The following is a 12,475-nucleotide window of genomic DNA, read 5'->3' as shown; positions in this document are numbered from 1 at the left end:
GGAGCCAAGTTCAGTGCCACGGGGGCTTGAATCATTGATGGCCAGAGGTTGGGTCGAGGGGCCGACATTCTGTACAAAAATGGAATGGGGCGGGTAGAGGGTGAGGTGGAAGTTGAACAAGTAGAGCATAAGGCCCTGGTGCAGGATAGGAAAGTCTTTTCCTTTCTTTTTGGCTTCAGCTATATCTTTAACATTAGCATCCATCAAGTGCAACAAAAAGAACGGAATGGAAATGAGGTCTTTGTTCCTCAAATGGTTCAGGAAGGGGAAGTGGTAATAGTAAAAAATGCCATACCTACCTTCGAGCATGAAGTACTTCATCACAATGTAGCAGACTTCGTCCCAAGGGTGCAGGAGTTCCTCTCTGTTAAAGCCTCCGGCCCTCTTGACAGGATTCTCGCCGTGGCAGAAAAAATGGTTAAGGCTGGTAGAGTCCACAATGCGGCTCTGTTTTTTCCATTTTCTGCCCTCCATAGAGAGGCTCATAGCCTGGGCTATGATCTCTTCATTAATTTCGAAGAAGATTCCTCCCACAGTCACCCTTCTGTCCTCCCAAGAGGATACAAATTGTTTAGAGAGTCTCTCGTCATTGCCCTTCATGTTCTCCATAAATTTGTCAATGCCTCCTTCGGTGCACATGAACCAGGCTGCAGGTTTGGCTTTGAACTCCTCAACTTTGTTGGGTTCCAGCCTGAGCTTGTCCCCCCCCATTTTAGAATCCTCCAGCTTCACAGTTTGAAAATAACAGAAAACTAGAATGCAGAGCCGAAGCAAACTTAAGACGAAATGGTTAGGAAAAATGTGCCAGACTTGGGTTAAACGGTTGTAATAGTCATAGTAATTATTAACCTTTAAGGTCTCGTAGATATCACTGGCTTGAAATCTACTCAGAGCGTGCGAGCTATCACTCGGGCCAATGTGAGTTGACAGCTCGTTGCTCGGGCCAATGTGAGTTGACAGCTCCTCAGCACTGCCTTTGTCATTGCCAGTTGGCACCATCCGAGTCATAAACAAAAGGTAATCATTCCCGATGTCAGACCTTTCTTTATAAATTCGTCTCCTGTGGTAGTGATGACTCCGCATATCTCTGCTACGTGTCCTTTTTTGGTAGAAATTGGCGGGATCTCCCCGCCAATTTGAAAAACTTAACATATTTTCCTTCATCATTGGGCAGAAGGGTTAGTCCTTTCCTGGCATAAGGCTTTTTCCTTATCCAGGATTTCCTTAACAGTGATTGGCAGCGCATTGGGGTTCCTCCAGCATCGTAAGCCCATCTGCAACCTTCCTTTAGCCACCATGGAATCTGTCGCTCTATTTCCTTCTCTGAAGATGTGGTCTATGGTGAAGTCCTCCATTTTGACCAGCAACTGCCTGATATCCCTTAGAATGGGTTCCACTTTCCACCTAGCTAAAGCCTTCCCTTTGATAGAGTCGATAATAACTTTAGAGTCTCCTTCAATTTCTAGATGCTTTATTCCTATGTCGTTAGCCATTTTCAACCCCCAGAGGAGGGCCATTCCCTTAGCTTGGGTGACCGAGCTTTCACTGAGGTTGCCAGCATAGGCTGCAATCATGTCCCCTAGTTGATCCCTGATGACTCCACCACCAGCCTGATTGTTGCATTGCGCCGAGCCATCAAAATTCAATTTAAACTAGTGAATTCTAGGGGGAGACCACCTAGTCATCTATCTCTTTTTCTTGGTGCTGTCGTTGAAATGGTTGAATCCAGGGGGGAGCTTCTAGCCTTGAGTTATCCTCTTATCCATCTCATCAGGAGGATAAGGCGGGATTTTCCATTTTGTAGCTTCTAGATTCTCTGATATCAACTTGAAGCAGGTGAGGGCAACAGAGTCTAGAGGGGTCTTAGTGTCTCTGAAAATTTTGTTGTTTCTCTCCTTCCACAAAGCCCAGCAGATGTGAGGAGGAATTTGTTTCCAAAGTTGAATGATGAGGGGATGATGGGAAGGGAGGGTCCAATCAAACACAAATTTTTTAATATTTTTGTGGAAGACCCAACACAGACCACATTTCTGAAGCATGACAGACCAAATGCGAGCCGCAAAGGGATAAAGAATAAAAAGGTGCTCAATAGATTCCTCATCCTTTTTACATAAGTTGCATCTATTGGGGAGATGGAATCCCCTCCTTTTCAAATTATCAAGCATGAGGGTTTTGCCATGCATGAGGGACCACCAAAAGAAATTAATTTTGGGAATTAACTGAGGGTTCCAAACTTTCTTCCAACCTTCTGCATCCGCAATGGGTTTTAGGAGCTGAAAGTATGTAGATTTGACCGAGAACTGGTCCGATTGAGACTCTCTCCAGATGAAGTTGTCTTCGTTCGTGGTCATGGGAATTCTAGTTTTCAGCAATAAGAGTTGCAATTCCTGAGCCAGGGGGACCAGGTTCGGTTGATTGTTGCAAATGGGGACTAAGTCCTTCCAACCACTTCCTGGGATCAAATAATCTGCAGCATACTCCCCTAGGATAGCCTTGAAATGGTTCCTGATTTGATGGAAGCGAGTGTTGATTAACGATCTGTCCTCAGTCCAAAAGTCCTCCTAGAATCTCACCTTTTTGCCATCTCCAAGCTGCCACTTCAGACCATCTCTGACCATCATTCTAATTTTTAGGATGTTGTTCCATAATTTGGAACCTTGGGGAAGGTCAGAAGAGTTGAGATTATAGAAGAAATGCTCCCAGTCCAAATACTTAGCTTTGATGATGTTGCACCAATCCGCCTCCCCTTTAGCTAGGGTCCATCCCACCTTGGCAATTAGCGCCTTATTGAGGGCATTAATCTTTCATATACCCAAACCTCCCAAAGATTTGGGTAGACACACAGTATCCCAATTGACCAGAGCCAGGTGTTTCTTTTCCTCTAAGCCAGTCCATAAAAAGTTTTTTTGAATTTTTTCTAGCTTCTCACCCATGGTCCCTGATATTTTCAACATGGAGAGGAAGTAGACCGGAATTCCCTGTAGGGAGGCAGCAAGGAGCTGGAGCTTCCCCGCGCTACTGAGAAATTTCCCTTTCCATCCCGCAAGCTTTTTCTGCATTCTTTCCAAGATAGAGTTCCAAAAGGTGGGGGTGACTTGCTTGACAGTGACAGGGAGTCCCAGGTAGGTCCCCGGGAGAGTAGCCATTTTGCATCCGAGGATGGAGAGGATTATGAGTTGGAGGTCATTTGGAGTGTTGAAGAAGTAGAGATTACTCTTCTCATAGTTGATGCATTGTCCTGACGCCTTGGCATAGTCCTCCAGAAGGGTCTTCCAACCTTTAGCCTCCATGACCGAAGTTCTGCCAAAAAGGAATGTGTCATCCATGAACTGCTGGATATTAGTAGGGGGGAGCGTGGAGGCCGCTTTGAATCCTTGGAGCCTACCATTGGTGACTAGATGAGTCACATTTCTATTTAGGACTTCAGCTATCATGATAAAAAGATAAGGGGATAAGGGGTCACCCTGCCGGATACCCTTCTTAGCTTTGAAGCCTCCCCTAGGAGTCCCATTTATCAGGACTGAGAATGGGACTGTGGTAACACATTCACAAATCATACTCACCATTTTTTTGTTGAATCCCAGTTTTAGGAGCACTTTGAAAAGAGATTCCCAATTAACCTTGTCATAAGCTTTAGATATATCAAGTTTAAAGGCCATACCTGGTAATCTGCTCCTATCCATGGAATGAATTATCTCATGAGTAGTAATGGCGGCATCCAAAATCTGACATCCTGGGACGAAGCCTTTCTAAGACGGACTGATAAATTTTTCCAGGAAAGGTTTGATTCTGTTTACAAGAACCTTGGAGAGGATCTTGTAAATGGTGTTGCAGAGGCTTATGGGCTGATACTCCTTCAGGCAGTTGGGAGTGGTGGTCTTGGGGATGAGGACAATGAAAGTGTTGTTGATCTTTTTAAGCAATCTCCCTGTTTTGAAGAAATCTTGGATAGCTTTAGTAACATCATAGCTAACAATATCCCAATAGTCCTGGAAGAATGCCGGGGGGAAACCATTTGGGCCTGGTGTTTTATAAGCTCCCATCACAAAGACCGCCCTATGAACTTCCTCAGAAGAGATGGGGGACAGGAGTTGCCAGTTGTCATCTTCCTCAATGACCATCGGCAATTTACTAATGAGGCAGTCCTGGAGCGGTGAGTCCGTTCCACCGTCCACATACAGACTGGTGAAAAAGTCCACCACGTTCTATCCAATCAGAGAGTCATCATAAATTTCCTGGCCAGTTTCATCCTTAATAATTTTGATGTAGTTCCTCCTCATGTGGTTAGAAGCCGATCTATGGAAGAAGGCAGTATTTCTGTCCCCTTCTTTCAACCACTGGATCCTGGATCTTTGTTTCCAATACACTTCCTCCTTGGCAAGGATATTTTTCCAGCTTTTGTGACAATCTTCCTCCTCCTTCAAAATGGGATCCGGGGGTTACCAGTAGCCATTAAAATTTGAAGTTGTTCCAATCTAGATCCCAAGTCCTTTTTTCTTTTAAAGATGTCACCAAAGGTGTTCCTATTCCATCCTTTGACCTCCTTGGTGATTCTTTTTAGTTTCTCTGTTACTCTAAACATGGTAGTCCCTTGGATTGGGGTGGACCACTAGCCTCTAACCAAATCCTTGAAGTTAGGATGGGAGGCCCACATGATTTCATAGCAGAAGGGGGGTGGACCCTGGTAGGGTCTGTCTTTCCAGTGGAGAAGAAGGGGGTTGTGGTCAGACACTATCCTTGGGAGGGATTCCAGGAAGGAACTCGTTCCCAAATCCCAATTGGTGAAGATCAGGAATCTATCCAGTCTGACTTGGATGAGGTTTTTGCCTTTCCTATTATTCAACCAAGTGAAAGGGGCACCCTGAAGGTCAATATCCACTAGGTTTGAAGCATTGATGAAGGTGGCAAGGTCGCTCATGCTGTCAGAGAAATCCTCCAGGCCACCACACTTCTCAGAAGGGTAGAGGGGGGAATTGAAATCCCTAGCAAGCAACATCCTATCCTTCTGATTAGTCATAGTGATCTTAGAAATTTCCTCCCACAGGTTCCGTCTTCCCGCCCTAGAGTTGGGGGCATAGATGTTGAACATTTGCCAGCAGAGATCACCATAATGGAGAGAAACTACTAGGAAATATTGAGAGCTAGCAAATAGCTTGCCTTTTATTTTCATGGGATTCCATAGGGTAGCAATACCTCAAGACGCACCCAAGGCGTCAACATACAGGTAGTCCACTCTAGGCCAAAGTTTACCAGCAATTGCAGCGAAGGTTTGCGAAGGCATCTTAACTTCTTGAATTAGACAGATGTCGATTTTTATCTCAAGAATGAGTTGTTTTATGGCAAACTGCTTCTGGGGGCTGTTCAGACCCCTTATGTTCCAAGAGAGGAACTTCATTTCTTACTTTTGCTAAGCCCGTCCAGGGTTAGTTATCTACCCTTTGCAATGTCCCTTGCCATCACCTTTTGTCTCAGGACTCTTATTGTAGGTCTCCCAACTTTGCTTTCGTTTCTTCCCACATCAACTTTCTTGGCTTTGACTTTCTTCTTCTAGGTTATCCATTCTTCGATATCCATCAGCAGTGAACACGGGGGGGATATTTTCAATGGAGTTGCCAGTGAGTTTCCAGAGAACTCCTCTCCATCCCTAACTGTAAGGGAGGAAGGGGTTGGAGTGGTGGGTAAGGAAATTTCAATCTTGAGAGGTTTAACCACAACTGAGGATGGGTTAGGGAGAGCATAGGGTGGGGGGACGCAGAAGGGAGAGGGATGGGGGACATGGTGAGGGAGACTGCCTAGGAGATCTCCCCCTCTTCCATAACCCCACTTCATGATTTCTTTAGATGAGTTGATGCTATGATTGTTGTGACTATATTATTAGTGTATTTGTGATAGAGATGATGTCATATCACTCATTGTGAGCATGATATGATGTTGCGATTCTCCTCACTTGCCCGATCATTTATGATATATGTTATTGTATACATTGTCATATATGCATTGGTGGTGATAGGTTTGTAGGTACTAGACATCGACTCCACCTATCTTCACAAGTCTGAGTGTGTCTTCATCCCAATGGCAAGTTGATTGGAGATGACATGAGATCCCATTCTATACTCTAGGTTTAAGTTGGTACCCTGACAGTCTTAGTATCTTGGTTACATTTGTTTTGTGGTTTTATGTGTTACCCTTTGTTGATTGCTTTGAGGGATTGTAATTATTTGTTAATTAATTATTTAATAAATTAATTGGTTCATATAGTTTATAATAATAAAGTAAATAAATAGTTGGCATTAATATTTAATATTAATAAGAGATTACTATTTGGGAATTATTATTAATATTTATTTAATAATTAATCTTCTATTAAATGGTTAATTTGAAAATATTAATTTATTTAATTCATTTTCATGTCCTATTAATTAATTTAATTGAAACATTTTATTAATTAATTCGTTATATCATTTTCTTCTAATCAATTAATTAAATATCTAATATTTAATTATTCATCTATCTACTATCCTTTAGTCTCATTAATTGAATAATTTCTTAATTATTTAATCCCTTTTCCAACTCATCCATCATGTGGCTAAATTAATTCAACAAAATAAAATAAAATAAAATAATTTATTAGCACTTATCTCCAACTTTCAAAATAAATTAAATATTGTGTGCGTACACATATTTCCTAACTTTCTTCTATATTCTCTCCAACATTCCTATATCTTAGGAGGACTTGAATCCACTTGTCCTCTCATTCTTACATCTTCTCCAACTATCCTATATCCTCTCAAGTCTTCAGCTCAATCAAGGTGATATGAGTGACACTTGTCTTCTCCTTCCCCCTTTCTCTCAACCTTCAATCTCTTGCTCATAGCCATCCAATTTGCAAGATTCGATCATGACCATTGATCTCTACCACCTAATCTCATGCACTCAAAAGTCTATAAAAATAGGTCTCCTAAGACATTTTGAAACTAATATACTAATAGCTAATCATATAGTCATTCTAGGAGTCTTTATCTTGCGAGTTTGAGTTTGAAGTAATTAGCAATTTTAGAATTCTTATCATAGCTTAATATCATGTTAGCTTAAATCATTTGCATATGCATATCATAGTATCAGTTAACTATCAGTCCATTATCCATATGCCATCTTGGAAGCTAACAGTTCTTGTTTGAGCACAAATCATTTGCAACCAGGAACAATGGAGTTAGGACACAATGAGGTGTAAATCATGAAAGGTATAATCTTGTTTATTTCATTTACTTCATGTTACTTCATTGGTTGAACTTAAGTTTCCTGTAGCTTTCTTTTTATATTTTATGATGGACTAACAAGTTTCAGGGCATTTATTTGGAGTTCAACTTTAACCTCAACAGGGATGAACTTGCTACTACAAATGAGTACAAGGAGAAATTCATGATTATCTTAGCTAAGCTTGATGTGCTACTACAAAGTCAGAAGAGTGAAGATGACAAGCGAGGACTTGGATTTGAGGAAGGTGAAAGCTCCAGATCTTTTCAAGGCAATCCTAAGTCTCAACATCAGAAGAACAAAGCTAAAATGTCTATGGTAAGATAACCTAATTCACATAAGTTCAATGGTAACTAATTTGTTTGCAATAAATTTGGTCATTTGGCTAGTCAATGTAGAAATAGAATAAATCAAAATGGTCCATCCTTCTCCGGTCAGTGTTTCAATTGCAATAGGTATGGAAACAAGTCAAATGAATATAGAAGTATGATTGAAAACTTTCTAAATAGAAGGAATCTTAGATGTTATGCATGTGGTATATTTGGACATGTTTCTAATTAGTATAGATCAAGAGGAAATCAAGTGAATTTCAGGCCCAGATAAGGAAATATGGTATGCTACAATTGCAACAAATTGGTCCACATTGCAAGATTTTGCAGAAGAAAAAATATGAATAGGAAAGGTCTGATAGACAAGAACAAGAATGTGAAGAAAGATGATAAGGGAAAAGGAAATATGATTATGGAAGAGATTAGAGATCAGATGAAGAAGACATGAGTAAAGAAGAGTGATTCATATACTAGAAGTGAGTCTGCACCTGATTCCGGTGCTGTGAATTCCTTTGGGAATTAGATTGAGGACTCTGGCTTAAGGGGAGTTTTCATGCAAATCATTTCCTCCCTTGCTAGAAGTTAGTGCCAAAAGATCGACAGATTGTCAGTGGCTGTATTATGATAGTGCAAATCTTTTGGAAGGATTTTCGGAAGAGTGAGAGAAAATTTAAAGTTTCATAGAAGATTTCTTAAGAGATTGTCTGTGTATGCAAGGTATCTGGAAGAATTAGGGAAAAGTACATTTATTAAACCAAAAAGTTAGGTATGTGGATGATTAAAAGGCGACTTAACTCTTTCGTTTCTCACTTTGCATTCAAGAGAAGATTTCTCTGCAAGTAGTATTTTTTAGAGATCGAAGCGTGAAAGAAATTTGTCGAGCGAAAAACCTAATCCAGCAGCTAAGGTATTTATTGGTCAAATTTTCAAGTTTGAAATTTCTGAAATGGCTACTTCTGGTGTGGTGACACCTATTATTGTAAAAATTATAGAGAGCTCTTAGACAAATTTTAAGAAACACCCATTTATTTCCATGGAAGATGATCTAAAGAGTGCATTTTCATTGGTACCATACCATGTTTTCATATTGAGGACATTAGGGTTTACACTCACTGCAACATCAAGGAGTTGGGAAGCTCTCATCTATTGAATATCTACAATAATTAGTTGGTTGATGGGAATTTCAGGCTGAAACCAAAATTTTAAGTGTTGGAGGAAACGGGTTTTGTGCACTTTGGCAATTTTTTTATGTTCATTGAACTGAAATGTGTTTGGTATGTTCTTAGCAAAATGCAAAATGAGTTCATGCGGCTAAACAAACCTTTCAAGATCACCAAGAATACTATTAGTGATGTAACTGGTCTTTGCTCAATCAGTAAGTTTCCCTCATTGAATTCAGTGAAGAACTAAATTATCACAAACAAGATCAAAATTCGACAAAAGAGCCATGACAATCAATGATATTTTGGAATATGATGTTAGATTTGCTTCAATAGTGATTGGGTATAAGATTTACTACTTTGACAGAGAGAAATTTGTATACAAGACAACAATACATGCAGCTTATGAGATGATCCAGGAGAATAAGAAATATGACTTATGTGAACTACTCCAGAGTGAACTGATGAAGAACTTGGCCAAAATCAAGCAAGACAAGAAACATCCATTCAAATACGGAACCTTGATCATGTGCTTGTTTTTCTACTTCATGAATGAAGTTTCAGGAGTTGGTCAAGTCCAATGGGCTTATGACAGACCTATGGGAGTACAAATCAGAGAATTATTGTATAACATTGGTGATACTAAGGTCCAAAGAGATGTTTTATGGGGTTATTTCAAGAATTTTTTAGGGTGAAATGCATGAAAGGGAAAGAATCCTCAAGTCAGTAGTTGAAAAGTATCAAGACACCATTTTCTTCATTGTGGATACAAACCAATGTTTGATGGAGGTTATTGAACCCAAGATTGTATGGATCATGCCCATGGGGTAGGAAGTTGAAGAGGAAATTCTTGAGCTATATGCACAACATTTGTTAAGCAAACCAGTAGATCCCTTGAAAAAGAGATTTGGTACTTATATAGGGAAGATCTTGAAATTGAACAAGAAATTCAAGAAGTTCAAGAAGCTTGAGATGCAGAAGAATGTAAGGAAGGAAGTGGAGGCATATGCAGAGAGAATAGGGATCACAAAAGAGTTTGTCTAGGAAGAAAGGAAAAGAAATATCCTACCTGCAGAGGAGCTTGTTAAGAAGAAGGCTAAACCAGAAGTCTTTGCTCTTAAGCCAAAATAAACAAGGATCTTCGCACCCTCCTCTAGTTCACAAAATCCTTCCTTTTCAATAAAACTTGAAGCCAAATCATCCGGTGGTGAAGAAAAGAGAAATAAAGTAAGGCTTGTGACTGTGAAGGATGATGAGGAGACTGAGTCTGATGAAGAGGTAAAGAAAATGAATACCAAGGGCATCAAAGTAACAAAAGTCTTTAAGGACAAGTCCTCTGGTGAAGGCCAAGCCGAAAAGAAGGTAAAGACAGATTCTGATAAGTCTGAGATGTCAGTTGGGTAGAAGAATTAATAGTATGAGGTAATCTAAAGCCTCTTTCTAATTTTTATGACAAGTTTGATGATGATGGGAAAAGAACTCTAGAGGAAACTACAATCAAATATTTGAACATCTATAGTAGGGTAGTTATAGAAATAATGTTAGAGATTCCAAAATACTTATATGACACTTTGGAAATGACAAGACAAATTTCTAATGCTAAAGATGAAAGACTAAAGGAATATGCAATAGTTAACATATGTATAATAATAGTAGTAGAGGAAATAAAAAGAATACTCAAGGAATCCCATTAGCACTTTAGAAGTAAAACTAGGATAAATAAGATTATGATTGGGCAAGTAGATGAGGTGATAAAGGATATTGAGGCAATCTTGAAGCCAATTTTGGAAAGGAATTAGTATGATGTTGTCTCATTTGCTCCAGAATCACAAAAAGAGCAGCACAAAGATGATCAAGATAATGTTAGTGTTCCCTTTGTTCTAGTAAAGGAAGATGTAGTTAAAGATAAGAAGGGAGATGAGTTGGATAAAGGTGAAGAGGAGATAGGTAATGAGGATGAGGATACACAAAATCCCAATGGATCAGCCCATGAATACAACACCCTCTATTGAGACTCAAGATCTAGTTGTTGATGATGCAGGTATTAAAGAATTCAAGACAAAAATAGATGGAGAAGATAAAAGGGTTGAAGCAAGAGACACTGCAAATGATGTAAAAAAACTTTCTTGAAAAAGAATAAATTTTTTGATGATTCAACATTGTCCCAAGGGCCAATTAACTTGGATTCTCTCTCTCCCATCCAAAATCTAAAGTTAGCATCACTTGTACAAGCTAAGGCAAGATATGAGATCTTAAAATATCAGATAGAGGACAGTGAGCTTGTAAGTCTTGCATCCAGTATCCTGGAAAAAATAATGCCTTTATTTCAAAAGGATACATCTGATTCCTCTTCCAGCTAGCTAAAACATTTGATCAATTTAGTGTGTACTCATTTTGAGTCATTAGAGAAGTCAGATGAGGTTAAGGTCTACAATGAATTCAATGACAAGAGGCTCAGGACATTGAAGAGAATGATTGCAAATGATAAAATTATGTTAAATACGTGTGTCAAGAGCATTCAAGATGTAATATCTGAAGGTGGCAATATTTACAAATCTTGTCTATCATTGTCAAAGTTCACTAAGGATATTGAGAAGCAGTTCAAGGACCATAAAAAACAATTAGTTGACATATCTTAGTCATTTGATCCTTTGTCAGTCTCTGCAGCCAGTCATGAAGATCAAGTAATATCTCTACTTGACAAAATCAAGTTCTTAAGTCATGACAAGGATAAGATTACTAGCAAAGTTGGTGAACTTCGTAGTCATATCACTCCCAAGTTGGACACATTGCTCAGGATGCTTAGGTTACCAGTGAAGCCTTAGATATTAAATCAGTAGAGATGTAAGCATACCTATTCAGTGGTCTCATATCAGTTCTTGAGTGTCTCAAGAATGGATGGGATAGCCATTTGGGCTCATTGAAAAACACTTTTGCAAATATCTTCAAGTTTTTGTAAGGCAGTAAGGTCAGTGTACATATGTGTTATGTATATAGAATTTTGTATAAAATTTTGACATCTAGATCCCTACCTTTGCCATTGATGTCAAAGGGGGAGTGTAGGGTAGTGAAATTTTTGTATTAATCTTACGAGGAGTTCTAGATTTTTTAAATTTTGAGATTTTTAAATTTTGCAGTGTATATATGTTGGTACTGATTCCGACACTTAGTCATTTTTTACTAAGTGTTACCATCAATGACAAATGGGGAGATTTTTGGCAAGAGACATTGTACAGGTCATCTGGTGTTGCCACTGATGGTAACCAAAGTTAGATATTCCATCTGCAATGTGCGATATGATCCTACCAGAAGTCGGAATGAAGATTTGGTTAAGTCTGGTGAGCTAGAACAACACATCTGGCAGAATGTAGTATTTTGGTTGACATTTCATTTTTGTTGAATATTTTGTGCTTTGAAGCTAGAGGAAGATTGTTATATGTCTATAGTACCTTATTCTAGAATCTTAACCTTTGGTGATGATTGTCATATGAGTTAGAAGATCTGGTGTATAGGTTTTTAGGTTGGACAGTGAGGTATGGCCATCTTGGATAGTTTATCATTGTGCATAATTTATGGAGTAATTTTGGTGATTGTTTTTGTGATTGAGGATGTTGTGTTGACATTTGGTAAGTGTGTGGATAATTATTTTTGGTCCATATATGCATTGGAGTTTGGATTGAGCCAACTATGTATGCACATTTCATTATTTGTAAAATCTTCTTGAAGTTGACA

General features: G+C 39.2%; 1 protein-coding gene across 1 annotated transcript; it reads right to left on the bottom strand.

The window, feature by feature from the left end:
- Positions 1-1,163: 1,163 nt before the first annotated feature.
- On the bottom strand, positions 1,164-2,618 carry LOC131042138 (uncharacterized). Its single transcript, XM_057975457.1, has 2 exons — positions 2,574-2,618; positions 1,164-1,610 (listed from the first exon to the last, which is right to left on the bottom strand). The coding sequence occupies exons 1-2, from the start codon at positions 2,616-2,618 to the stop codon at positions 1,164-1,166; spliced, it is 492 nt and encodes a 163-aa protein (XP_057831440.1).
- Between the last annotated feature and the right edge of the window lie 9,857 nt (positions 2,619-12,475).

This window comes from Cryptomeria japonica, chromosome 9, assembly GCF_030272615.1.
Source record: "Cryptomeria japonica chromosome 9, Sugi_1.0, whole genome shotgun sequence".
Taxonomy (NCBI): domain Eukaryota; kingdom Viridiplantae; phylum Streptophyta; class Pinopsida; order Cupressales; family Cupressaceae; genus Cryptomeria; species Cryptomeria japonica.
This window is presented reverse-complemented; position numbering and strand designations above follow the sequence as displayed.

Coding starts and splice junctions, on each gene's coding strand:
- LOC131042138 (XM_057975457.1), bottom strand. CDS start 2,618: ATGGTCAGAGATGGTCTGAAGTGGCAGCTTGGAGATGGCAAAAAG. Junction 1,611..2,573: donor AGCTTGGAGATGGCAAAAAG/GTGAGATTCTAG, acceptor TGCAACAATCAG/GCTGGTGGTGGAGTCATCAG.